Source organism: Pteronotus mesoamericanus, unplaced genomic scaffold (assembly GCF_021234165.1).
Source record: "Pteronotus mesoamericanus isolate MK-2021 breed Mesoamerican mustached bat unplaced genomic scaffold, CSHL_Meso_final scaffold_408, whole genome shotgun sequence".
Classification (NCBI taxonomy): domain Eukaryota; kingdom Metazoa; phylum Chordata; class Mammalia; order Chiroptera; family Mormoopidae; genus Pteronotus; species Pteronotus mesoamericanus.
This window is the reverse complement of record NW_026555315.1, coordinates 2,325,538-2,353,011: the sequence shown is the minus strand read 5'-3', so window position 1 is coordinate 2,353,011 and position 27,474 is coordinate 2,325,538. Positions and strand designations below refer to the sequence as shown.

The 27,474-nt window shown below is 60.8% G+C and overlaps 1 protein-coding gene across 2 annotated transcripts; it reads right to left on the bottom strand.

Annotated features, from left to right (window-relative positions):
• Positions 1-207: 207 nt before the first annotated feature.
• USP36 (ubiquitin specific peptidase 36) lies at positions 208-27,281 on the bottom strand. 2 transcript variants are annotated; one of them, XM_054592926.1, is made up of 20 exons: positions 27,223-27,281; positions 25,240-25,501; positions 24,493-24,714; positions 18,898-19,008; positions 18,288-18,390; positions 13,599-13,666; positions 13,012-13,082; positions 12,439-12,521; positions 11,718-11,829; positions 9,743-9,883; positions 9,110-9,210; positions 8,225-8,363; positions 5,841-6,512; positions 5,086-5,216; positions 2,770-3,306; positions 2,215-2,426; positions 1,919-2,020; positions 1,229-1,344; positions 738-888; positions 208-533 (listed from the first exon to the last, which is right to left on the bottom strand). In XM_054592926.1, exons 2-19 carry the CDS (start codon positions 25,490-25,492, stop codon positions 757-759), a joined length of 3,306 nt encoding a protein of 1,101 aa, XP_054448901.1. In that variant the 5' UTR covers positions 25,493-25,501; positions 27,223-27,281; the 3' UTR covers positions 208-533; positions 738-756. The 2 variants fall into 2 exon arrangements, with proteins under 2 accessions (XP_054448901.1, XP_054448902.1); XM_054592927.1 differs by lacking the exons at positions 18,898-19,008; positions 24,493-24,714; positions 25,240-25,501; positions 27,223-27,281 and having other exon boundaries at positions 12,439-12,517; positions 18,288-18,418.
• Between the last annotated feature and the right edge of the window lie 193 nt (positions 27,282-27,474).

Below are 27,474 nucleotides of genomic sequence, written 5' to 3'. Positions count from 1 at the left end.
GGGCAGCAGCCGGGTGAACGTACGCGTTGGCACAGCGGTTCGCGCCCCCGCCTGCCCGGCGCTGCGGCCTGCTCCCGGGATGGGGTCCAGTTCCCTGCGAGGGGCGGATGCGCTGGCGGGCCGTGCTCAGGCTGGACAGGTAAGGCATACAGACAGAGCCCTGCCGAGGGGACAGGGAAGGCAGGGCCCAGGCGGGGGGCAGAGCCAGCCACCAGGAGCAGGCGATGGATGGCGGGCCCAGAAGAGCCACACGGTCACCCTGAGGGTGTGCGAGCACACAGGCGGAGCGTGGCCGCTGTCCTCCCTGGCTTTCTCCCGCGGCCCGGGCCAGACGCTGCCATCCAGGCTCCCACGGTGCTGCCGCCTGCTCTCCACGTTGTCACGGGCGTGCTGTGCCACCCGAGGTCCTGGCCACAGGCGCTGGAGCCTCTGTGCGTGTCCTCCGCAGCAGGCTCCGGTGAGGGGCTGCTGATGCCCCAGCCCGAGGAGCCCACGGGGCCGGCTCCCGGGAAGGGATGCCCGTCTTCACGAGTCTGTGGGGCAGACAGCGGTGCTCCTGAGAGAGGGAGGGCACGTGGGGAGTCCCCGCTCCTGGGCTCCCGCGCCGCCCAACAGGAGCTGCGCGGGGCCTCAGGCGGAGCTGGGAGGCTACATGCTTGTGCCCCGCGAGGGACCACTGTGCGTGCATTCCACACCCCGCGGCCCCGCGCACATACTCGCTCACGCCCCACACGGACCCACGTGGGCTGTGGCGCATCAGCGGCGGTAGCTGAGGCTGGCAGCTTTGGCCGGGTGAGTCACAGACCAAAAGTTCCGTCTGTTCTGAAGCTTCTGGAAGGCATTGAAGTTTCTTTTCTTCTCTCTCTTGAACTTTTTAATTTTCTTTTCCTACATCAAGAATCACAGGTGTTATACTTACCTGAAAGGGTCATCCCCTGGTCCCCGGGGCTCCTGAGTGTGACAGGACCCTCGCCGTGCACTGTAACAAACAAGCTTACTCCTCACGTGGCCTCTAAGAGCCCCTGCGACCCCGCATCACTGATGAAGGGACAGAAGCAGCCAGGGACCTGTGCACTGCCTGTGGCCACACACTTTCAGCAGCCAATCCGCACGTGAACGTGGCACCTGGCTCCAGTCCAGCCCTCGACTGCCCGGAACTGCCCAGACACTGAGCCCTCCCTGCCCCGAGCACCCGCAGGGCACCGGCAGCGGCCGGGGTCGGGCCTACCTTCCCACGGTCAAACTCCTCGTCCCAGTCGTCGATCACCGTGGAGGCGCGGGCCAACTCGCAGTCTCGAACAGCGTCCCGGCTGACAGCTGACACCTCACCATCCCACGTCAAAACTGGAACAGACACACACGTGTTGGCACCTCTGGATTTCCCACCACCCTAATTGTTTTTTAGTCTTTTTTAAAAACTGAGTTTATGGGGGGGACGTTGGTTAATAAAATCATACGGGTTTCACGTGTACGATTCTGCGATCCCCGCGCCGGGCACTGCAGTGCGCGCCCCCGCCCAGAGCCAAACCTCTGTCACCGTGCAGCTGACCCCCTTTGCCCTTGCCCACCCCCCACAAAATGTAATTGTTTCTAAACCCGCGGCCTCATTTTAGAAACAAAGTCTCACATTATTTCTCCGAGTGTTCCGGCCCCTCCTCCCCAGCTGCCCCCCCAAGAGGTGCACGATCTCCGCTCTCTGGCCCCGGACCCAGGGAGAAGCCGTTCAGGGTCCTTCCACAACAAACCCCCCTGCAGGGACCAGCTCTTGACTGTGCAGCGGCGGTGGGGCCAGAGGGCCATCGAGACCCTCTCTCCATCTTTAAAGCCGTGTGACTCCTGCGCTCCCAGTCTCCTGAGACCAGGATCTCCGGGGACCCTCCGCCCCCAGTAACCCCGGAGTCCAGTCTCAAAGCAGCACCTTTCTTGCCGTAGGCCTTATCCGAGCAGCACGCGAGCAGCTCCTGGACCACGTCGCCGTCTCGCTCTTCGTTCCAGGACTCCCGGGGGCCCCGTCCCAGCCCTGTGAGCAGAGACGCCTGCGTGAGCGCTGAGGCCCCGCAGAGAACTGGGTCTGAACACCAGCTCTTCCCTCGCCAGCGAGGGCGCCCGCCCGTCCCTCGGAGGCGACGTCCTGCAGCACCTGCCTCTGGGCACCCCTGACCAGCTCGCAGTCCCTCCCCCCAGCGCCCCGCCCCGCCTCACCCGGGCGCACACCTGTGAGGTCCCCGGGACCCCGGCCGTTGACAGCAGGCACGGGGCTGCTCCCTGGGACGGCAGGACCCCCCGGCCTCTCGCTCCTCCGGCCTTCGGGCTGCTCCTTCTCGGCTCCTTCCCGCTGAGACTCCGGCTTTCCTTTTCTCTTCTTCTTTTTCCTCGGGGACGCTGCAGCGATTTCAGGCTCGCTAGCCTCTGAGGGAGGGCGGCTCCTGGGGAGACAGTCGACGGTCGGCTCCCGGCGAAATGAGGGAGGCTCCCCCCCGCCCCCCAACTGCATGTGCTCCCGCCCTGCAGTCACCCGGAGAAGCGCCACCCCGAGCCTGGCCTGGGGGCAAAGCCTGCGGGCTGTCCACGCCGCAGCCGAGCGCAAGGACGCTGGAGACCCCGACCGAGGCGAGTCCTACAAACTGGGTGATGCGACCAAAGAGCCAGCGGGCCGGGGCCAGGCCACCACCCCGTCCCCCGTGCTGGCCAGCTGCCGGACACTGCCGGCCTGGGAGTGGGCGGGGCTGTGTGGGTGGGAAGGCAGGGCGCCTCGCCCCTTGCTCTCACCTGGGCCAAGGTGGGTCCTGGTGGACGCAGGCTTCGCGGCCACCGCTCTCCACTCCCTTCCGCCTCCTCTTCCTGCTCACGTGGGGGCTGTCTGCCCTGCATCCCACCTGCCAGCCGTTCACAAGGCCCTGGCCATTCACTGGCTGCTGTCCGCTCTCTCCCTCCAGCCTGGCCGCAGGCGGCTCTGCCCGGCCCTCCTTCCTGCGCTCGGCACCCCAGTGCTGCCCCTCCTGCAGGGCGGAGGTGTCCGCGTCCTCTGGGCGCTTCCTCTTCTTCCTCCTCCTCTTCCCAGGAGGGGCCCCCACTGCTCTCCCTGTCTCTGAGCCCTGCCCCTGGATCTCTCCCTGGTGGTTCCTCTTCCTCTTCTTACAGAGACTCTGGGGGGGCTCGCTGGCTCCCGGAAGCTGGTGTGGAGGGGCCCGGAAGCCCCCGTTGACCTGAGGCGAGGGAGCAGAGGCGGACATCCCGAGAGGCTGGGGGCTGCTGGGCAGTGCCGCAGAGTGGGGGCCGAGGGGCGGCTTCAGGTGGCTGGGCGACCTGGGAACAGGTAGAACAGCCCTGTGAGGACGGTCAGGCAGCGAGGCCGGCTGTCCTGAGGCGCAGGCCCACTCTCGGCCCCCACTCTCCAGCCAAGGGTCGCCCCTGGGAACCCCAGGGAACTAGTTAGAAAAGACATGCAGACTGTACAATTCATTTTGACTGAATATCAAAGCTGATGAACGTCGTTATAAACCTCTTAGTTTCTTGTCACCAAGCTGTTCAAAGTATTTTTACAAACTCTCATGTTTTTAACTTTCAATACTGATATGTCAAGAGGGGAAAGCTTTGCTAAGCCATGAATTTTCAACCCCCAAAGCCGCCAGATGCCCAGGCATGGGCTGGGGCCCCCTTAAGAAAGAGCAGCACAGGCCTGTACATCATCAGCTATGAGTTTCCTCCAAAACTTGGGGCTTGGGAAAGCCGGGGAAATCGATTCCACAGGAGGGTCACAGACCAGGGTGAGTGAGGGACCACGGGCTCAGGGCCGGGTGCGGGCGGCCCTGATCCCATCCTGCTCGCTCTGTGGCCTGGGAAAGGTTCACTTTCCAGTCTAGGGTTTCCTTACGTGTCAGTGCCCAACCAGAACGCCTGTCTCAAAAGGTCACCAAATAAACAGGGTCATTACTGCCACCACCTAAACCAGAACAGGCTTTGGTGGCCACAGAGACTGCACTGCATCTTATCACTCTCCGCTTGCTGGGGTTAAAAGTCACACAAAGACACAATGCCCAGTAAGTGCCGTAAATGTTTAAGGACCTGTGAAGTGCAAAAATACTGTGCTCAGGCTCTGGCTGGCGCGGCTCAGTGGAAAGGGCGCCGGCCTGCGAACCGAAAGGTCACCAGTTCGATTCCTGGGCAGGGCACGTGCCTGGATTGCAGGCCAGGTCCCCAGTGAGGGGCATGAAACAGGCATCTGGTCTATGTTTCTCTTGCACATCAACGTCTCCCTCTTTCTCCTTCCCTTCCCCTCTAAAAATAAAAAATAAAATCTTAAAAAATAAACAAAAATGACTCTGAGCCAGGGACAGCGGCGTGTGAGGTGGGGGAGGCTGTGCAGCCAGACGGTGCCTTCCAGTGAGGGGCGCACCCCTGCCCAGGGCAAACCCAGCCCCGCCCAACCCCACAGGCCTCGCCCACCTGCCTCCCCTGCTCCTCCCATCCCAGCTGCCCAGGGCCACTCAAACGCCGGGGCGGTGCGAACAGCTGGGTCCACCAGGCCAGGAGGGGGGACTCAAACCTCCAGGGAGGGCGCCTACTGGGGGCTAGAGCTCCGGCAGCACCCACAGAACTGTGTCCCTGCTCGAGACACCAGCTCGGAGCAGGTGGTGCCAGGGACAGTCCCTGCCCGGGAAGGCTCTGGGGAGCGAAGGGCACAGGCCCTGCCCCACTCGGAGATGGGCCCGGGAACCCAGCGCCAAGGCCTCCGAGCCCAACCGGGGTCTGCTGGAGCTCCCGCCCATCTCTCCGTGGGGCCCTGTCCTCGGCGGGGAGGGGATGCAAGAGGTTCCATTCACAGCTCACCGGAGCCAGCACATGCACGTGGCAGGTAGGCAAAAATGAAGACAAAGGTGCAAAACCCCGCACCACAGAGGCCACACAGCCTCTGAGCAGCCTGGACCGGGAAGCAGAGGAGCCCAGCGCAGAGGGGGCCGTGTACCTGTCCAGCCGCCCGTGCCGGCCTTCCGGCAGGTGGCCGCCTGCCGCTCTCAGCTGCCGAGCGCGCACGGGAGCCGCGGGGAGAAGCAGCCGGCCCCGGGGGCCTGTGCCCGCGCTTACCTGGTGGGACCGGTGGGCCGGGCGCAGGCAACGGCGGGGTGAGTGGCTTTCCCGGGGCAGGTGAGGTCGGAGGGCGGTGGGAGGGGGGCTGCACGGCGGTCAGTGCCGGGGGCCCTCCGCAGGGTGCTGGCCTGCAGTTATTGACATAAATAAAAACTTGGTGGTCTAAAAGAGGTTGCCGTGAGTGAAGAGGGAAAAGAAATGTAAAAAAAAAAAGAAACATACGGAAGAGTCCAGAAAGCAGGATGAGGGGACAGACGGAGAAAAAAGGGGGGAAGCGAGGGGTGGGGGATGGTAGAAGAAGAATCAGAAGTGTTTTTGGTTAGAAACAAAAAGGAAAAGAGAAGGAAATTTCAACAAAATTCCAAGCATGACCACTCCCCCACGGAGCTCTGTGCCCCACACAGGGGTCAGCGCCCGTGTCCTCGGGCCCCGTGACCTGCAGACGCCCCTCGCTTGGCGCCCCCGCCCCGTGAAGCCCTGCCCCGGGCCGGTCCCGAGGCTCATTTCCCCCACAGCCAGGAGGGTGGCCTGCTGCCCCCCGCCCCGCTCCTGCGCCCCCCTCAGCCACGGGCGGCGGCGGTAGCGGGAGCTCAGGCCCTGACCCTGCCTCGTCCTGGGGCCGCCCCGCTGGCCTGCAGGTGCCTGGGAAGGCTTAAACCAGCCGGTTCCTCTGGACCCGGGGTGCCCAGTGTCCCACTCCCCCAAGCCATAGCCTCCTGGCACTACCAGCGACAAGACTCCCACACACCCACCTTCTTGGCAGAAAGGGCCAGCTTTTTGGCTGGTGGAGGAGACATGGTGTTTGTGGGCTCCGTGGCAGTATTGCTCAGGACGGGGGACCGCGGCTTCACCCCCTTCGGGTCTTCGCCCGTCGGCAGTGGCCTGGGGGGGCTGGCCACGGGGGTCCTTCCCTGAGAATCACAGAATCGGGCGGCTCCGCCCCGGGGGGGCCCGGGGGACCGGGCAGAGTCGCTGCCAGCCGAGCGCTCGGGGCTGGAGCTGCTGGAGCCCCCCCTGGCGCGGGCGGGGCCCGAGGGCCCGTGCCCGCTGGCTGCGGCCGCGGCCGGGAGCGTGGGTGAGGTAGCGGGGACAGCGCCCCTGCTGTCCCAGGAGCTTGGCCTATGGCTGTCGCACCTGCCGCCGCCCTGGGCGCTGGTTCCGTGGAACCCCTGAGAAGTTTTGAGGGGCGGGGACAGGTGTGGCTGTGGGGGAGCCGGCTTCTTGGCCTTCTCTCCAGGCCCATCCAGCACGGTCGGCAGAGGCGTGGGGGTTTTGGAAAGCCGGGGGGGAGGGGACCCCAAGGGCGGCTTTGGAGATACGTGTCCGTTCTGAGGCTTCAGGCCCGACAGGGCGCTGGTCCTGGACACGGGCACACCCGTCTCTTCGGTGGCCTGCAGCTTCCTCAGCATCGCTGGGTCTAGTCTCTGAAAGAGAGCGAAGCGGAGGACGGGGTCAGACGCTGACGGCCTCCTGGGAGGTGCGAGCAGCTGTGCCGCTGCGGGCCTGTCGCGCATCGGGACGCTTCTACGGGCGCGCCGTGAAGGTGCCGCTACCTCTTCGGACTCTTTTACCTACGGGTGCGAACCTGTACCGTCACCTTTACGGTGCAAGCAGTCGGTTTCCATCAAGATTTGAGAAACACAACAAAGTATACAGGAACATCCCTTGAACATAGCCACCGACGAACGCGCAGCATTTTCTCCTTGTGGGCTTTCCTTCCGGGGGCTCTGGCCACACGGGGGAAACCAGTCCGTTCTACCCGCACCCCACTCCACGCCCTCAGTTACCGCCAACTGTAACGTCTGCCTGGCTGCCGCCTCATTGTATCAAGAGTTTACTAAGCTATACTCTCCAGCTGTCACCAAAATTAACAAAACCACAGGAAGCCCCCATCCTTCCCCTTCGCAGGCTCGTTAGAGTCGCGACGACATGTCTCGGCCGCCAGCTCAGGGTTTAAAGGCCCCCAGGCCCGGACGCGGACTGCCCGCCGCTGCAGCCCTCCCCGCCAGCTCCGGGTCTTGCGGTGCCTGGGCTTAAAACCGTTTGTTGAGGGAACCACCGGAAGACCGCGCCTTTCCCAGCATTAACAGCCCAGGCTCATTTTCCGGACACGGAATGGCTGGGCCCTGCCCGGTTCCATGAACTGAGACTCACACCGACGCACTGTGCTTGCTGTGCTCTCACCGCGAGTGTTTTTTCCAAAATATCCATTAATTGGGTCTCAGTGTAGCTCTCATCACCTCGACACTGGTATCCTTCACACAGGCGACAGAGTGATTTTAAGTCGCTTGAGTGAGTCCTTTATATCGCTCATTACTTTCTTAGTAAAACTGAGTTGAACTTTTTTAGTAGAAAGTTTCAAATACACACTAAAATAACTTCAAGGGTATTTCCTAATTGCTAATGTTTTACTACATTAGCATGTTCTCTCTCCCTCCCTCCTTCTCTCTCTGTACATGTGTATTTCTAACCATTTGAGTAAATTTTAGACATGATACCTTTTTACCCTTAAATACATCTGGGTGCATTCCTAAGAATAAGGGCCTCTCAACGTAACCACAGTGTAATGATTAAATCAGGAAGTTAACGTTGGTACAAACTACTCACCCTTTCGGTTTTAAAATGTGAGGACAGCCCTGGCCAGGTGGCCCAATTGGTTGGAGCATTGTCCCTTATACCAAAAGGTGTGGGTTTGATCCCTGGTCAGGGCACACACCTAGGCTGCGGGTTTGATCCCCCCATGGGAGGTAAGCAATCAATGTTTCTCTCTCTCTCTAAAATCAATAAACATGTTTTCGAGTGACGATTTTAAAAAGAGAGAAAAAAAAGTGAGGCTAAACCATGTTTCTCCCAGATGCTTGCTCAGCGAACCTGCCGCTGTGCTTCTGCATGGCAGCTGCTCTAAGCTGGGGCCACGCCGTGACTTAGCCGGGATTTGCTGGGTCATCATTTGGTTTGCTCACCCTGTGTCGGCTGATGGCCAACTTAGAGTAAACCCGGAGCAGGCAGGCCAGTCTGCCTCTCCAGTCGCTGGGCCAGGCCCCCAGCAGGCAGAGGTCTGGGGTGTCCACGCCCCCAAGGCACAGGTGTGGGGGGCCGACCTGCGGCACAGACCCGGATCCGGCCGACGGGGTACCTTTCCAGCCGGGGGCGACGAGCCAGTCCCGTTGCTAACACCCTTCTTGACGTGGTCGGGAATGACGCAGGGGCGGCTGGCGAGGGAGGAGCCTGCCTTGGAGACGGTGCCCTCGGGGGACTTCTTGGGGCCCGGGACCCTGCCAGAGAGAGAACAGGCCGGGGGTCCCTTAGAGAAGCTGCACACACATCACGGAAACTCAGCGTGAGAAGGAGTCAAAACAAATTACATTCAAGGTTACAATTTTGTTAAAAAGGTGGGGGAGAGGGGAATGCAGCCAGGGAGAGCCTGGCCCCTCCGGACGTGCGTCTCTGAAATCCGCTTTGCCCTCAGACCCCTGACGCTGCTGCGCAGCCTGGGCACCGGCTCAGCACAGGCAGAGGGCAAACTGCGGTCAGAGCTCTTCCGAGACCAGAGTCCATCGGTCAGAAAGCCAAGGCACCTCAAGCGCCTCATCCTACCGCAGCAGGACACGCGTGAAGCCACAAAAGCGCCTTCCGTCTCCACGCTCTGCAGCGCCCGGGCCGGCGACAGCGGGCCCCAAGGAAGGCGCCTTCCCAAGGACGCCACTGCGGCCTCCCACGACCGAGCCCCTCCCTCCCGACAGGACGACCGCTTCCCCGCCCGCCGTGGGCGCTCTGCACACAGAGGGAGGTGTGCCGGCCGCCCGCATCTCCCCCACCTTGGGGCGCGAAGAGGACAGGTGGCTTCCCTCTTGCACTCACAGTCACCTCAGCGGGGCCGACAGAACCCTGCCTTGGCCTTCCCGGAGGCTCTGGCTTTTACTCAGCCGCCAGGGGACCAGCCCGCACCCTGGCTGGCAGAATGGCCGGGCAGGGGGCTGGGGAGGCCTGTGGAGGCGGGGGCGGGCAGGGCATGCATTACCTCAGGTAGAAGAGCACGTAGGCCTGCTGGTTCAGAACCACTTTGATGTTGCTGGAATGGACCAAGGAGTCGTTCATCTGGTACCACTGGCCGTTGCTTGCCTGGAGCGGCACAGGGTGTGGGGTAGAAAAATAGAAACCAGACATTCCGTAACCCTTTTAAAAAAGGGAATACAGAACCTGCCGTCCATCGCCACGCACATCCGCGTGCTGATTAACTAGCAACGGTTCCACCCTGGGGCGTCTGGCGTTTGTCCAGCTCGACTGTGACCCCCTGTGCGCTCTGAGCCCCCTCATCCTGGTGCCAGGGGCCCAAGCTTTCCCTCCCGAGGGACAGGTCGGCAGCTCTGGTCTGCACGGCGTCTCCCACCAACATTCGGCCTCCCCGAGGCGTCTCGGGTTCCAGCCAGGGCCCCGGAAGCGGCCCCCGCAGAGCCCCCCGCCCCGCCCCCGCGCGGCTGAGAACAGCTCGGGTCCGGCGGGACGGGTTTCAGCGGCATCTCTGCCCTCCGCGCACTGAGGTGGCGCGAGGACCCGAATGCCCGCGCAGAGCGGGGTGCCCCTGCCCTCGGGCAAACTGCCTGCCAGCCCGCCGCGCCCCGCCACACCCCGCCCACGCGGCGCCGCCACCGACCTTCACGTAGCAGTAATAGTGGCCGGCGTGGCAGCTGTAGCCTGAGTGCACCAGGACGGCATACAGCCCGTACATGACAGGCTCGCCACTGCTCTGCGACATGTATGGGCGAACATTCAGGAACTCCGGGTAGCCCACGTCCTGTGTGAAGGCCAGGCCAGAGGCGGTTAACACTCGTCGCTGGAGCCGGGCCTGCTCGCCTCTCCATCTCCCGGGGCCGGCCCTGCGCCCGCGGCGACCAGCATGCAGCTGGCTGGCGGGGCCTCCCTCAGCCGACACTGGAAAACTCGGAGCAGTGAGTGCCTTTTCCTAAATGAGAAGTCGCTCCCTGTCCTCCCCGCCTCTCCACAGGCCCCGCGTGTGTAGGGCGGGGAGGTGAGGAGATGCGGGGTTGGGACTTCAGGAACAAAGGTGCTGGCCCCGCAGAGCCAGTGGCCATAGTAAATGACCTTTAAACCAGTGGATCGTAAAGGTCATGTCAAAGTTTATTTCAGAAACTGACAATTTTTCATAGGAAGGTATTTCTTAAAATTATCTTTCGATAAATAACGGGAGAGGTACCATACCTGTGTATCTGCCTACACACAGAGACTTGTTAATACAGTACAATCCACGCAGCGTGTGATGCGCGGCTCCCAGGTGCACAGTATAATGGGTTTTACAAGTGCATACTGTGACCCACATTCCTGTCAAGACACAGGCATCGACCTGAAAAATCCGCGCGTGCCCGCGGGTGCCCCAGCCTTGACGCTCCCCTGTTCCGACTTCTGCCACTCCTGACCAGTTTTGCCTGTTTGAGCTTCATCCAGCTGCAGTCCTACTGTGTGCACTTCTCTGCGTCTGGCTTCCTCAAACCAATGTGACGTCTGTGATACCTCCTGACGTATCTTCTTCCTTCTGATGCCGAGCTCCAGTCTCAAAAGCCGCCCCCAGCCCCAGCCCCCAGGCTCGCACACCCCGGGCCAGCAGGCTGGCGCTCCTCAGACTGTGTTCCGGCCGGAAGCTGGTTCCACGAGCGCCTCCGGGCACATCCGCACACAGCCCGCGCGCCCAACTACTTCCCACGGACGCCCTATGCCTCGCGGGGCGCAGCGCAAAGCAAGCGCGTGAGCACTAGGAAAATGAACGGATGAACGACCTCCCAGACAGCTCAGCTCAGAGACTTACGTCTTCATACTAAATTTCCCTCTGGGAGGTCAAAATGCCACACGGCTTACTACAGGCCTGGAGAAGGCCTGCGAATAGAAAGAATCGTCGGCCTTTCCAAAATGCAGCTGAGCGCGGAACACACTCTTTCAAAGGACAGTATTAATGTCCTGCAGGACATCAGTTAGGGAAACGCTGGCCTCAGCAGGCCCCCGCACTGCCGGCGGGAAAGCCGAGGCTCAGGGGCGTGCGGGGCCCCACACCGTGGCCAAAGCTCTAACAACTGCGAGTGGACTTCCAGGCCGTTACGCAGCACGACCTCTGTGACAACGCCATTGTGTAAAAAGGAAAGGTCATCCTCCATTCCCCAAAAAGCCATAGCACGCAAGTGCACCTGCTCTGCAGACGAACAGGACACGGAGGGTCAGAACTCCACAGCCCCACGTTCATCATACCTACTCTTCTTTAAAAAATGCTGTATTTCTTTATTCTTAGAGAGAGGGGAAGGGAGGGGGAAAGGGAGGGAGAGAAACACCCATCGGTCGCCTCTCACACGCGCTTTGACTGGGGACTGAGCCCACAACCCGGGCACGAGCCCTGACCAGGAATCGAACCTGTGACTTTCCACTTTGCAGGACAATGCCCAACCCGCTGCGGCACACCAGTCAGGGCATCTCAGTTATTCTTAGGGAAACCCGGACACCCCCCATCAGGAACACCCCGAGCACAGGCGGAGGTTGGGGGAAAAATCCAGTCAGACGGCGCTTGTTGACCCTGACTGTGCGGGATGCGCAGCCCCTGGGCGCTCTGTCCGGCAGCCGGCACTCACCTTGGTGATCTTGCCGCCGCTGAAGTTGGCGAAGCGCTTGAGGGACAGGGTCAGGACATTGGAGGCCCTGTGGATGGTGAAGCGCTTGCTGGCGGGCACCTTCTTCTTGCACCTGAGGGAGGGCAGCGGGGGTCAGTGCCTGTCCGAGGAGCTGTCCCCACACCAGGTCAGCAGGTCAGTGGGCACACTGAGCTGCCATGGCAGGAGGTCTCGGGCGACACTGGTGCCTCCCGCATCGCGAAGAGCACGCCCGCCCTGGGGACGGAGGCGGAGCTGTCGCAGGGAACCGAGGACAGCAAAATGAGGGAAACTGTTCTTCGCAGCCTTTAAATGACCTAAATACAAAGCAACCAACACACCCACACACTGAGACTGCTCGACCTCAACAGAACGGGGTCAGAGCTGCACCTGCTGAAATGGAAAAATGCCGAGGAAGCCTGAGGACCAGAAGCTGCGGAATGCAGCCTCCACAGCACGTGGCCGCGGGCGCTCGCCCCGGCCCAGCACAGAGCGTGCTGCGGAGCTGCCGGCCACGAGGCCGCTGTGTTTGCGCCCTGGAGAGGCTCTGAGCCAAAAGACATACAAGCAGGATGCAGGAGACGTGAGCTGGGTCACCTCCAGGGGAGGTAGCTGGGAGGGGACAAGTGGCAGGGTCAGGCTAGGTGGCTTTTCTGTCTCTCTGCCGCCCTGGTTGCTTGGCCACAAGTGAATCAAAACTTACTTAGCGCACATGTAGGCGTTCTCTCCACTCAGGACATCTGGCTTCACAAACAGCTCCAGAGCGCGCACAATGTTTGCAGCTTGCTGAGAAAGACAAAAATCAGGACCAGACTAAACAGCAGAAGAAAAAGGCTTCCTCCAGAAACGCCAGATGTGAGGCCTTTTTCAGGCTGAGGCAGCAAACCCCAGCCCTCCACTTGCATGAAACTGGCCTGCGCGCTGCCACCTTCTAGGACTGGAAACCCGCCACCCCGGGGCGGGGCAGCAGCGTCGCCCTGCCTTCCCCACAGAGAGGACCACGAGGTGGGCCGGCCGCCGGTCTGCTCTCAGCCCCAGGCCGCCGCCACGCCTCAGGGCACAACCGCGTTTTGTCTTTTAATTTTTTAAGTGGAAAGAAGTGCATAGAAAAAAGGCTAGAAGGAAACATGCGACAATGACCACTCCTACTCTGAGGAACAAGGATTCTAAGTATTTCTGCCTGCTCTGTTTGGACCACGTGCCCCGGCTGGGTTTGTGGTTGGGGATCTCGCCCTCTGTCCCCAGGGCCTCACGCATACACAGCCACCGCCCGTACCCGGATCTCCAGGGCCACGTCCAAGTAGGGGTCGTAGGTGTCCGAGACGCTCTTGCACACGGAGCACTTCACTGCAGCGGAACAGAGAGGAGGTGGGCGGCTGCAGGGGTCCCCGGCCGCCACGCCCAGGGGTCCCCGGCCACCACCAGGGGTCAGAGTCCTAGAGCAGGGAGGTCCTCTCGGCAAGCCAGCCCGAGGACCGGGCACCGGAAGGCGAGCTCACTGGCACCCAAGTCCACAAGGAGACGCACATCAAACCCAGGGTGGCCCAGAGACGGGGCGCCTGCCCGGGACGACCCCGCGGCCTCTGTGGGCGCGCGCTGCCCAGCTGAAGGCAGAGGTCCCACCGGAGGGACTAAGGGGCTGAGGGCGAGTGACGCCGCTCTCACTCCACACGCGCTGGATGCTCCGCTGCAAACCCCCCTGGCACCGTGCCCACTCTCCGAACGAGGGCGCGGCTCGGAGAGTGGGCTCCTGCCTCGGGGCCTGCCTGCCAGGGAGGGGCCCGCCTGGGCGCTCGCTCTCCGCGTCTCCAGGTCGGCCTTCTAGTCTTCAACAAGAAGCGGCACAGAAAGGTCTCCACTTACCACGCGACCTCAGGTAGCCTCCAAAAATCTGATGGACCAGAGTCGTCGCCTGCGTTTGACGGTCCAGCCTGGAAAGGAGGCCAGGAGCCTTCAAGCGAACGGCGGCAGAGCAGGCCCCGCGGCCCCGCCCGCACCCTCCCGTCTCACCGCCAGCCTGGCCAGGGCCAGGCCTGCTCCCCACGCAACCTGGAGTCTGGCGCACTCGGCCTGAGTCCCAGCAGAACCCCAGTGGCGTCTGGGGTCTCTCTGAACCGCTCTGATGCACACAGCCCGCTCCCCACAACCATCCCCTTAAGCCTTTGGGACCCCCTTCCGTCCCTCCCAGCAGTGACCTCGCTCCTCCCACCTGTCTGCTCACTGGCCTCAGCCCTGATGGTCTCCGCCTCCTCTCGACTGGCCGTACTAGCCTCTTATCTGGGACAAAATCCCCATGTGGGTACCCCTTTCAGCAGGACAGCGGTGGTCCCAGGCGTGGGCTCAGGAGCAGGCAAACCTGCTTGCAAACCCCCCCCGCCCGTCTACTAACTACAGCACAGCGCCTGGACGTCGCCACTACTCATGTAAGGAAGGTTCTGGAAGCAACACACAACTGGCATCTGCCCCGGTTTTCAGTTGCAACCCGCTGAACCTGCCTGGCTGGTTCCTCGGGGCCACTGAGACCTCCAGGACGCAAGGCCAGTCAGCCTTGAAGACTCTCCCGGGGGCACTGCGGCAGCGCTCAGTGTGGCCCAGTCCCTCCGAGGACAAGTGTCCCCTCCACCTGGCACCTGCCCCGCTCTCCAGACACGTCTGGGGCTCCCCAGCTGGGGCCCCCCTCACCACACGCAGCCGCCCGGAGAACTCCGCACACGCGCGTGCACGCACGCAGGTACGTGCACACGGCCTCCCGCCACCAGCAGAGGGCGCCGACGGCACCGAGTCTCAGCTCCCCGCCCAGAGCCTGTGACTTTGACGGCAGGGTTGCTAGGCTCAGGGGGGCTCACTGGGGAAAACAACTCCAAAACACGTGGGCGACCAACAGAGTCACCGAGGTCTTTGCAATGTCAGGGAATGGAAAACGAACGGCCACCCCCTACTACCTCCGTGATTCATCAACGGAAGGGACGCTGAACTCCAACGACTAGCAAGGCCACGAGCAACCTCAGAGCAGCTCCTGTGATGGCAGCTGCCACCAGGCCGCCCGGTAACGCGGGCTGGAACCAGAGTGGAGAGACCACAGCGCCTCTCTCGGGGCAGCCTGACAGAGAAGGTGCAGATGTTAAATCGAAGCCAGGCCCCAGCAGGCCACCTCAGTGATCCCACCCCAGCCTCAGTGAACACCAAGGCAGGTCCGGGGAACACTGCGCGAGGCAGAGACGGGGCCAGCGGTGGCCCGCCGTGTCACAGGAAAGCTCCCGCTGCGCCGTGGAAGCCCATAAAGTGCGTGGCTCTGAGACCCTGGGCACCAGGGTGCGGCTGGGGAGGCGGTCGGGAGATGGTGACTCTTGGGTGGCGGCAGACAGGCAGGCGGGCCCCCCAGGGAACCGGGTGCTGGAGAACAAGGAAGGTAAGGGGAACTCGGGGCCTGAAAAACTATGACAATATGCAGCCGTCCAGCCTGCTGCCTCCACCACAAAGTGCACTTCCCAGCACTGGCAGGAGGGGGCGCCCGGGCTAACAACTGGGCCAGTCCCCAAATTCAAGGGGCAAATGAAAACAGCCTGAAAAACCAGAAGCGAACACCTCACGGGTGAAAATCAGCCCCCAGAAAACAAGCACCAAGTGGAAAAAAAGAACAACACAAAACTCCCAGCTGAGGCACAAGCATTTGGGGAAATGGAAAACCACCTTGAGTGAGAAATTTTAGAAGTAGAAATAGAAGCAAAAAAGGGAAAGTTAGCCCCAGCTGGTGAGGCTCAGTGGACTGAGTGCCGGCCTGCGAACCAAAAGGTCCGCTGGTTCGATTCCCAGTCAGGGCACCTGCCTGGGTTGCAGGCCAGATCCCTAGTTGGGGGCACGTAAGAGGTAACCTATCGATGTTTCACATCCTGATGTTTCTCTCCCTATCTTTCTCCCTCCCGTCCCCTCGTTAATAATAAATAAAATCTTTTTTTTTTTTTTTTTAAAGAGAAAGCTAATTGAACTCAGGAAACAGGTGGGGGAAAAAAGCATCGGGTCAGAAATGAAGGCTGAAGTACCAGGTGTCCAGTAGAGAAGAGATTCCCCATAACAACCCAGGGACGATGCTGCAGAGAGGACTGGGGAGGGATACCAGGTCCCGGCGAGGGCGCAGGTGACAGGTCTCAGTGACCTGAGACCTTGACAAGGTAACGTGTCCTCAAACACACAAAACCAGCACACGAGAAAAACTTCCAGGCTGACAGCCGTGCACGTCCCCAAGGTGAGAATCGCTTTCCAATCAGCAGCCACGCCAGCCAAAGGTCACCTTCCCCAGCAACAGACGATGGACCGTAAAAACCTCACAGAGAAGCCACGTGGAAGGGGGACACCCGCTGCACCACCGGAGGGCGTCAGCCTGACTTCCTGCGCCGTTTCCAGGGCACGACCGTTCCCAGGGCTCAGCCGAGGAGCAGGGCTGACTGGGACGGCGGTGGCAGCGGGGGGCGGGCGCTCAGATATGGCGATGCTGCCCAGTGAGAACACGTTCCTGGCCACACGATTCCAGAGTCACTCTCCACCCGTCACCCTCTGTCCCCGGCCGGGGCCTGATATCTAGGACAAGTGGCCAGCAACCAGCTCCAGGCTGTTCCTAGAGAAACCATCAGACTGTAAAGAATGCAATCAGACCCAGAAGGCTGCTGAGCGAACGATCAAATGCTAACATCACAAGGAGGAGAGAGGGGACCAGCTGCCTGGGGTGGCCACGCTGCGACACAGAAGCAGAGGCGGGGACCAACATCAGGGGACTTCGACAAATCTTGTCTGTTCCAACAAAGTAAGAAACAATGCGATCAAGATTTAGCGGTGGAAGGAGGAACAAAATACAGGTCTTCCTGAACGCCAAACGGGAGCCTGACATGAACAAGCAGAGGCAAATCAGGCAAAGAAGGAAACAGAGTCAATGCACTTTCTGTAATTGTCATAAAATAAAATGGCAAAGTCAAGACCAAGCTTCAGTCACGGCAATCAATGTCAGGGGCTGAACCTGCCTATAACAGAAACATTTCCAGCCTGGCTCCCAAAGCAAGCCGCCCCCAGGCACGCCAGGAGCGCAGCACTTCAGCAGCCCAGCGGCGGTCGAAGGCGCGGCTGCGTTCCCGGCAGGCACGGGGACCAAGCACAGGGCACCCTGGGATGCTGACAGCTGCCAATCTCCGTGAAGACGTGGGGGCGGTGAACGTCCAACCACAACAGCTTATAGAGCAGCCGCTACGGGGGCCGCAGGGAGGCCGGGAGAGACCCAGGACGCAGGGCGCAGCAGACACACAGCGGGAGGACAGTGCGGGACTCACGGACAGACGCGCGGAGGATGCCACGCCCAGCGCGGGCACGCAGCCTACGTTCACAGAGGGGGCGTCAGAAAGCTCCCAGAAGCAGAAACCTTACAGTCTGTTCGCAAGTTCAAGGTTAAAGAACAAAAAGGCCCTTTCCCCTGCCCATAGGACTGCACGTGTCACCCCAGGCGCAGCTCCGACTGCTCCGCTGTTTTCTCACTTCCCCGCCCCGCGAGCGGGTGCTCGGCAGCCCTCACTCCCTGCGCAGGCCGGCCATGCCTGGGTCACGCAATGTGACCCCCTCGCCGCCCCACCTGCACGTGCCCGACTCTGGGCCCCGGTGCCGAGCGTGGCCCGCCGCACCTACCAGCTGCCCCGACCGCAAACCTGGACTCCGCCCCGCACTCAGCCCAAGCGCAAAAGGCACCCGTGCCTCCCCGCCGCCCCCCGCCCCCATCCCCCCTGTTCCCCCGCCTCCAGGGAGGCTCGCTCCCGCCCCTGGCGCAGGCCCGGGCTCGCGCAGTCCTAAGGGCTCCCAGGTGGCTCTGCCCGCTGCGAAGACGCAACGCGCTGCGCCCACCCGCAGAACCGGAAGTCACATCCTACGGCACCTGCCCCCGCAGACTTGCCGGCCCAGCCACATCCCCCAGGCACTAAGCCCCGGGCGGTCCCCACTGCAGCACCAACGGCCGCCGCTAGCACCAGTGCAGCTTCCCGCTCCGGGCGCCGGCACCAGCCACGAAGCGGGACCCCGTTCCCGCCTGTTCTCTCTCGTCAAAACCCAGAGACCCAGGAATGACACAAAGCCTTCGTGACAGCGGCTCTTTCACAAAAGGACCCGAAGTTGTCAACGTGCCACCCGCTTACCAAGTTGAAATTAGGAAACGTCACTGGGCAGAGTGATGTGTCAAAAATTATCCACTTCCTACCCTCATTTTCCTGCGTGTTTTTAAAATCCTCATAAAAGCATTGTAGTTCCTACCGCCGGTCCTCCAGGTCAAAATAATGGGGAGATTTTAAAAAGGGAGGAAACCTCCAGAGTGAAGGCCCCAAGATCCACTGAAGCCACCCCTCCACGGAGTCGGGGGACAGTGTGGCCACCGCCTGGTCCGGCCGCTGCGCCCTGGGTGGGGGCGGGAACCAGGAGAGGCGGCGGCTCCTCGGCGGGGCTTCAGCAGGTCGAGGGCCTGGGCGCACAGGGGGCAGGGGGGACCCCGGGGAGGGGCGAGGGGCGAGGGGCGGGCAGGGCACGCACTTGGCGCAGCCGCTCAGGCAGGCCTTCTGCATGGCGTCGATGGTGTAGCGCAGGAACTCGTGCGCGTCCTCTTGGTTCCCGAAGCGGAAGTGCCGGGCGATCTCTGCGGAGGAAAGGGGCAGCCATCAGGCGAGAGGAGGCGCGCGCAGCAGGCCTCTGAAGGGGCCAGGGAGAAACCGAGCCCTGTGCAGCGATGGCCACTCCCGGCTCCAGGACGAGCCTTGCTCAGCGAGACTGAGAGCTCCGCACTGAGGGGAGCGCGCAGACGCCTCAGGACGCCCGGCACTGAGGCTGGGAATCCACCCAGTGACCGGCGTTCCTGGAGCCGACGCCACACAGATGGGTTAATGCTGCGCCCTAAGCAGGTTTCAAAAGCCAGCTACCTCACTGTCCCGCCGGCGGGAGGGACAGTGGACCTGGACGGCAGGTGGTCAGCACCATCGCCCAGCTCTCCTCACGGCCACCTGCCCGCCCACGACACCTTGCCCCTCCCTGTGCACCGCCAGCTCCGCCGGCCACGCCACTGTCCGGCCAAGTTTCAGGGCACCGCTTCCTCCCTCCCGCTGCCCAGCACCCGCTGTGGAGCCGCAGGCAGTAAGGACCCACTTACTTCGCAGGTCCCGGATGAAGGACACGGGTTTGATGGCATTGCCGCTGTTGGCGAAGGCCTGGACCATGTGGTTCTGCATGACGCACAGCATGCAGAAGCCCCCCTGGTGACCTGCAGAGAGGGACGAGGCGGTGACAGGAGGGCGTCCCCCTCCCCGTGACCGAGAGAGGAAGCTGGGGAAGCGCAGCGGAGCCAGAGCTCCAGGTCCTGTGGTGGCCGCGACAACCCGCCAGGGGTGTGCCCCTAACTCGCCCCGTGGCCCGGGCTTCGCCTGCTGACCTCTGTAGGTCCTTCTCAGAGTTCCTTCGTGTGTTTGCTCACAAAGAGAGTAAGGGATGCCCACAGTGAAGCCTGGGGAAACGCTCTCTCTCCCTTCCCAGCTCCATCGCCCAGCCCACAGGCTCGACTGGCAGGGCTTCCCGGCACCCTCATCCCGCCCTGGGGCTTCGGGGAGACGATGCCGCTCCCCTTGGGGCTCGGGACGCTTCTGCGGAGCCCCAGGTGGCCAGCAGGCCCCATCTGCAGGCCGCCCCGCCGGGCACCCGGAGCCGGACCACAGCCCTGCCAACGACGGCCCCGAGGCGCAGACAGTGACCGACGGCGGCAGCGGCCGACCCCACAGGCAAGCCTGTTACTTGTTCCTCCTCACTGATGCGATTTACCTTTATTTAAAATTATGACGTATTTAACTACAAAGAGAAGCAGAAAGAGCATCCCTGCCCCCGACTCCCCCCCACCACAGGTGTTTCCCAAGAGAAACACTGGTGTGATAGCTCACCGTCCCTCCGGCACTTCCCAGCCCTGTCCCCTGCCCCATCAGAGAAAACCAGTAGCCTGAGCTGGGCCCACTGCCCGCGAACGCCCTTGGCGTCTGAACACACGTGCGTACCGCAGACAGTGGCCAGCCCTGCCACTGGGGGTCCCCTCCCTTTCCACCGACTGGGGCCGCGGTGCCTGTCACTCCACAGCCCGCAGTTCAGTCCTGCCAGCCCACGCCGGGCCCTCACCCGCCCCCGAGGACTTCCCAGGGCAGAGAGGCACAGTGCGTAACACCCTGCCCCCACCAGGGAACGCTAACCCTGCTTCCCCCGCTGCCACCAACCACGCTGCCCTGGGCAGCCCTGCGCTCGTGTCCTCATGTGTGTGGGGCCTCGTCTCCCAGGCGGCACGTCCCTGCAGCACCGGGGACACTGCTGCCTCGCATATGGCGCTGCCTCTGCAGACAGACCCGCTCCAGGCCCCCGAGCCAAGACCAGTTGGTCTGTCTCCCCGTCAGTGGCTCCGGTGACCCAGTTCCCGAGGCCCGTCTCACAGTCAGGGACGAAGCAGCACGTGGCCTGTTGACTGTGTAGACAAAATGCCAGTGTTTACAAACGGAGAACACGGGTCAGCAAAGATGTGGGGGAACTGGGACCCCTGGCGCTCTGTTGGGGGCCTGAAATGGTGCAGTCACTGTGGAGAACAGTTGGCAGTTCCTCAAAAAATTAAAAATAGAATTCTCACGTGACCCAGCAATTCCACGTCTGGGTGTGCAACACAAGAACCAAAGGCCGAACGCAGGCTCCGGGGGAGCGGCCTGGACGCCCACGCCCACAGCGCCGTCACGGGGGCGCAGTGCGGCGGCAGCCTGCGCGTCCGTCGGCGGGGGCCCGGCCGGCGCCCGGGGCATACGCACAACGGGCTGCTCGGCCCTGCCAAGGCAGGCGGGGCCCGGAGGGCACGGTGCTCGGCGACGGCAGCCAGACGCAGAGGGGCAAACCCTGTGCGACCCCACTGACGCGAGGCCCCCGGAGGAGTCAGCTTCGCGGAGAGCGAGGGGACGATGGGCGCCAGGGGAGGGGCCGGGAGGGAGCGTCTCCCGGGGACAGAGCTCCCATCTGGGAAGACGGCCGGGTTCTGGAGGTGATGGGGTGGTGGCTGCAGGACAGTGGGAACGTGACTAATGCCACCGCCCACTTCAACGTGGTAAGTTTCATGTTACGCGTATTTATCACAACACAAAGAGTCTTAATTTTGATAAATAAAATATACTAGTATTTATACAAAAAGTTCTCCTTGGAAGAACATCAAAAACGCAGTTGTGTGCTCACCTTTACGTAAAGGGGAGGCTTCTATTTTTCCTTTTGGAGTTTTCTTGACTCTTCTAGACACACCCATTTACTACTTTTATTTTAAAAACAAGAAATGTGGAGGGGGCTCAAATTTAGGCAAAAAGCAAATGGCACTGACAATGACTTAGCGCCGAGCCTTCACAAGCGTGGGATGAAGAGCCCGTTCCCCAGCCCAGACTCGGGCCAGGAGGCGGCTGCGGGCGTGGCCGGAGGTCAAGCTCCTGCCCGCTGCGGGAAGTGCTGCAGGCCCGAGCCCAGGAAGCATCCCCCCTAAGTAGGGCAAGTGACAGTTTCAGCCAGAATCAGTAGAAATAGGGCTTCCAAGTCCCTGGTCACACAGAGCGAGCATCATGGGGATGAGCACTTGCATCGGCAATGCAGAGAAGCGCCATGCGCGGCCACAGCGTGGGGCTCCGCTGCTCGAACGTGGGCAGCACGGGCTACGGACAGGGCGTAGCCCTCCTGGGAGCCAGACAGCGTCTCTTTCCCGCTCTGCCCGGGCACAGGCGTGGCCCAGGCTCGCGGCCAGACCTGCGTGCGGCACTCCGAGGCCAGCGGGCCTTGTCGGGTTCCGGGGGTACTTCTCAGCACCCGAGAACCCTCATGTGCCTGTTCGGGGGGGCGAGGCCCACCGAGGCGTCTGACTGCATCGCACTCTGAGAAAGCTCAGAAGTCACAGTTACGACATTTCGGGGCGAGGCAGGACATGCACGGAGCAGAGGTCTCCTTCCTCTCCCTGGGGGGCCGACCCTGGCCCCTCCAGCTCCCACATGGGCCCCCAACAGGCCACCGCCCGCCTGTGCTCCTGGTTCACACGTGGCTGAGCTTTTCTGTAGAACTGCTGGGCAGCACACTGTTTGAAGGAGAACGTCAGGTGGTTTTTCAAAGTACAGAAAGTCCTCCACGTGGCCAGCGGATTCTGAGACTTTGAACAAAATGACGTGTAACAGAGCCCGGTTCACGGGAGGCTGAGGAGGACCCGCCCGGGTCAGGCCCGTTCAGCCCGGGAGGACACAGAGAATCTCACTGACCCGCACCTTCCAACCCACTGTCGGCTGCAGGCTCCCGCGCCCGCGCCCGCGCCCACGACTGGGTGCAGCGTGCCACGGGGTCCTGCAGGCGCCCCCTCGTCCGCAGGTGACCGGTGAGGCGCACACCTTTCCCGGTGCTTCCTGGCCAGTGGTTTCCTCTTCTGGAAGGTGCCTGTGCATGATTTTTATCTGTTTTTAAAATACTTAATGTCCTTCCTTGCTGCTCCTGTCGTTCTTCACTTGCTTCTCGGTACCAATCCCAGGTTTCGTCTCCCACTCTGTGGCCTTTTAATTTAAAGTGGTTTTTTTCTTCATGAACAAAAGTTCTTAATGTTAAGGCAGCTGAATGCATCAGTGATTTCGGTCACGGCCAGCACCTGAGTTCCAAGTCAGACGTCTCCCTTCCCAGGGTCAGGGAAATGTTTGTCCACGGTTGTTACAGAAGCGTCACCTTTTACTTTGGACACAGTGTTTTCAGTCCTTTGTGCATGTGTATGCCGAATCGTGGGAAACCTATTTTATTCCTTCCACATGTAAACCCAAGTTGTTTTTTTTTAAAGTTGTATTTATTTAAAATGGAGACACACGTATATGTGTATGTGAAAAACTGGCATATTAATACTACGTTTCCAAATATGTGTTTCTGGGCTCTCTGTTCTAACCCACTGGTCAGCGTCTCTCCCTGACCCAATACTCCACGTTCACTTCTCCACCATCACAAGAAGACTTTGCAATTGGGATTCTTCTTCGAAGGTGTCGTGGTGATATTTGGTCCTTTGCTTCCCTTTTCCGTATAAATTTGAGAATATCTTAGAGTGACTTTAACTACATTTGCTGCATTAAACCGGGGAGAACCAACACTGCAGGCCCTTGAGACCTCCCTCCGTGCCAGCAGGTGACCCCACAACGCCCTGTGGTAACGGCTTTCCATACACATCTCCGTGAATCTAGGTCTAAATACTCTGTCATTGTTGTTGCTCTTATAAATCATTTTACACTAGCAATTTTTTTACAGCTTGTTTGGTAGAGAGAAATCCAACCAACTTTGTGAGTATTAATGTCATAGATCTGGTCAGGCGGCCAACTTTCTGATCTGCCAACAGCTTCTTTTGCTTTCCTATGCAGGAGTGTGGCAATAGCGTCACTCCTCGTTCTTCCTCCCGCCTCCGCTCCGGCCAGGACCAGCCCTCTTGGACAGAGGCGCTGACCACAGCGTCCTTGGGGCGCGGCTCAGGCTAAGGGGCGCGCTTGCAAGGTTTTCCTACACAGATGCTGTTTTGTAGTTTTCCTGTCTATCGAGATACAGAAACTCCCTTCTGTTGCTACTTGGCTACGAATTTATCATAAAGTACTTTTTTGGCTCCTGTTTTCAAGTGACTTTTCTCTTGATCTGTTAAGACGGTAAGAGTCACTCAGGCAGCGAAGCGGGCGCTTGCTCACACAGCGCGCACTGCGCGCCAAGCCCGGCCCTACATGCCCCCTGTGACCCCAGTGCGCCCCCACCTGCGCTACAAGGGAGGCGATCTGACCGCTGCAGGGGGGGTGGGCAGCTCGAGGAGGCCGGGTGGCGACCTCACAGATGCAGAATCAGGAAGCAGAGCCGGCGGGCAGCCCCAGAGCTGTGCTGGCAAGCACTGGGCTGCCCCCCACGGTTAGCCTCGGAGACCCGCTGCAGTAGAACGTCCTTGCGCTCCTAGGATGAGCACGCTTTGCTCGTGGTGCTTAAAAGATTAATGAATTTTGTGTGAATTCGATTATCTGTGTTCCTGAATAAGAGGAGACTATAATTTCTCTTTCTCACCTTGTGTTTAATTTTGTTACCCAAGCTATAAAAACCTCAGGGAATGAGCGGGTGAGCCCTCTCTCCTCCTCTACTCTCCAGAAGAGCATGGGAAGCATCGGAACAATCTCAGTCTTAAAAATTTCATAAAACTCATCTGTAAATCATCTCAGTCTGGAGTTTTCTTTGTGGGAAGATTCTCAACTACTGATTTAATTTCTTCGTCGATAAAACACCAATATGATAGGTATATAAAATAAATGAATATACATACAGGGTAGGGCAAAAGGAGGTTTACAGTTGAGAGTGCACAAAATGCAGTTTATTCTTGTATTACTATTAATTAATTACTGTATTATTTTTCATAGAAACAACTGCAAACCTGCTTTTACCCCACCCTGTATTTGGAGGTGCCCTTTGAAAACCCTTTTCTGTTTGGGCAACGACGTTTGGAAAAGCCTGGAGACCATCTCTCTGCCTGAGTGACTCACTTCCACAGCCTGCCTGGCAGCGGGCACAACTGAAGGTTACCGGTTACTAGGTGTCGTGAACGTCACCCGAGTTTGGTCTGGGCTGCGCGTGGGAGCGCCACCAGCGCATGGGTCTGTTTCATGCGCAGGCTGCCGCTCCGGGGACTCGAGAGCACCGCCCGCCCCCGCTCACAGTCACTCACAGTTCCGCGCGTGCTCCCGGGAGAGCAGGTAGTTGGCCAGTGGCGGCGTGTAGGTCAGGCACTGCACGGTCGAGTTCAGGAAGCACGTGTTGCCGAGGTTGTGCAGTCCGGCCCCCACACGGTAGACGCGCTCCCACTTCAGAGACAGCCGCTCCACGGGGAAGAGCACTTTCTGTGGGGCGGGGACCCCGTCCCCGCCGCTGTCATATGCGTGCTCGCTGCCTGAGGGACAGGGACGAAAGGAGGGTGACGCGAGTCTGCACACGGTCCAGCCACAGAAAGAGATCGCGGACGGACACGTAGCTGCACTCGTCCCAACGTGGCACTGAAGGGCCGCTGGTGTGCCCAGTCGCTGGAAGGCCTAGAAAGCCCGGGGGAAGCCCAGCGTCCCACGGGCCCTCCAGGCCACACGGGTCTGGAATTTAAGGGCCCCCGTGGCCGAGAGGACGAGATGCAGAGAACGACAGGCCGGAGGAGCCGGGCCCCGGCCCTGAGCAGCCCGCCCATTTCTTTCTTGGTTCCCAGCCCCCGCGGGATCCTGTCACACACACGAGTCCCCAGAAAACCTAAGGACACAGGCCTCCTTCGGACCAACCCCACTTCATTGCCCCCACAACTAAAATCCACGGACCGCACGTCAAACCCACAGCTCGTGGACCGCATTCTGCTTTGGTCCCTGCTGACCAGTCAGCGCTTGGCCCGCCCGCCCACAGCGGTGCCCCCCGCCAGCAAGCGCCACGTCCATACCCAGTCTCCTGGCCGGCGGCTCGTCTGCACTCCGGTGGCGGCCGGCCCCCTCGGGCTTGGGGTTCAGCAGCACATATTTGCTCTTCAAGGACTCCAGCTGGTAGGAGAAGCTCTTGCTGGCCGGCTCGAACTCGATCTTCTGTAGAAGGACCTTCTTGGCCGAGGCGGCCAGCAGCCGCCCCAGCTCTCCGTCGTCGGCTGAGTCCTTGCGGCCAGGTTTCAGGGCCTCCTTCAGCTTATCGACGATCGGCATGGCGCATCACTGTGGGGACATGGAGGAACACAGAGCAGTGACCAACCAGGCCCCAGGAACAAAGCGCTTCTCGGGAAAGCCCCCCCTTGGTCATCACAGACACGAGCCATGCTGAAAGCTTCTCTGGGTGGCTGCCAGGCCTGCAAAGGAAGCGTGCGACGCGGGGACCCATGGGTGACCCTGGGGACACTGGAGTCCGTGGGGCTCCTCTCGAGAGGACGAGTTGCCTCCACCGGAGCGCCAGACCGATGGGAGAGGCACCCAGAGCCCGGGGCGCCGTGGGGCGCGCATCTCTTCCACGGGGGACTGCAGACTCTGCACCGGGGATGCGGGAGGTGATGTCCTCTCCAAAGGCGCCCACGCCGCCCTCGTGTCTGCTCACAGCTGAGAAACACCAACTCCCGTAGGACCCTCTGGTCACACACCCAAATCCATGCAACGAGGAGCTGATGCGGCAAGTCGGAGGCGCACGCTCGTCCACCCAGACCCACACTCTGAATTGAAGGCCACAGGCCACGCAGGGCCACGAAGCACATGGAAGCAGGACACTCCAAACCGACGTGCTGGAGTGGGATGCACACGCCCGATTCCGAAGCCTCAGTATGAGAGTGTAAGATACCTCGATAATTCTTCGATCGCTTATATGCTGAGGTGATATTTTATGTACGTATATCTGGTTAACTAAAATAGACTATGAAACTTAACTTCGCCTGCTTCTTCTTACTGTTTAACGTGGCTACTGTAACGTTTAAGTTATACTCGTCACGTGCGTGGTTGGACAGCGCTTGTGGGTTGTCTGCAGACAAAGCACAGTGACGGGACGAGGACCGCAAACCCAAGGCGCCCACGCTTAAACAAACCGGGGGCGGCAGCTGCAGGCTCCGGGACGAGGCGGGCCAAGAAGTCCAGGGACAATCGCTGTGACTTCCCCAGCTCTCCCAGTCTTTGTGAAACAGGGACAGAAACAGCCACAGGTGGGCGGGACCCTGGGGGACGAGGAGCGCTGGGGGAGGGCCGAGCTCGGCGAGAGGGAGGGCGCGGCGGGGCAGCCGCAGGAACCGCCCAGGCAGGAAGGCCACTACCTCTGATGGCTGCGGTGTGCCTGCCGCGTCCCCCCGCCCCTCATCCCAGCCGAAGCTCAGGACCACGCGAATCACAGTCGGAAAAATATGTCCCTGAAACTGCTCACGCCCATCAGAAACACGGTGATTCCCTCAGGTCCCCGGCGACCTGCTGGCCACAGGAGCACCGACGGGTCAGGCGTACCCCAGACCTCTGCGCTAGTGAACGCGCCAATCAAATTTACATTATGAAGCATCTGATTTCATATGTGGATCAAGTTTCTTTGTCTATCAACATGTCTGGAAAGTACAGCCTTGTAACCTTTTTTAAAACACTGTTTTAAATCCTCACCTGAGGATATGTTTGGTTTTTTTATTGCTTTTAGAGAGAGAGAGGAAGGGAGAGAGGGAAACATAGATCAGTGCCTCCCAGACACGCCCTGACCCAGGACTGAGCCCGCAGCCTTCTGGTGTACAGGATGACGCTCCAACCAACTGAGCCACCTGGCCAGGGAGTGAAGCTTATTTTTGAAAAAGCATGCACAAGTTCTTTGATTCGAGGAAATGAAAGCATTTCTCGTAGAGGGAACCAAAAGAGAGCCCAGCCTGCACGTGGCCCCTGGGTCCCACGTGGGAAGGAAAAGGTACGCGGGAGCCTGTGCGGCTTACCTGGGACGTGTGAACTTGGGCACACCGCTGCTGCAGCACGGGGTCACGTCCTTGGCCAGACCGGAGCGGGGGGGGGGTCCTGGGGCTGGGCCCTCAAATGCGCGTGCTCCTCGTCTTGGGCTCGCTAAAGCTGTAGGTGTGTTGTCCGGGGCAGGAGTCAGAACCTGTGGGGTAAACAGAGCATCCCATGAGGCCGGCTCCCCCCGACCCCCGCTGTCTCATCAGCCCCACTCCTCCGTGGGTGTGGAGCAG

Bases quoted from the DNA above. Each gene is read 5' to 3' on its own strand.
- USP36 (XM_054592926.1), bottom strand. From the start codon at position 25,492: ATGCCGATCGTCGATAAGCTGAAGGAGGCCCTGAAACCTGGCCGCAAG. The intron at 13,083-13,598 runs GTAAGTGGAGAC...GTTCCGCTGCAG, and splicing joins AGGCTACCTGAGGTCGCGTG to TGAAGTGCTCCGTGTGCAAG. The intron at 6,513-8,224 runs GTACCCCGTCGG...GCTCTCTTTCAG, and splicing joins CGTCGCCCCCGGCTGGAAAG to AGACTAGACCCAGCGATGCT.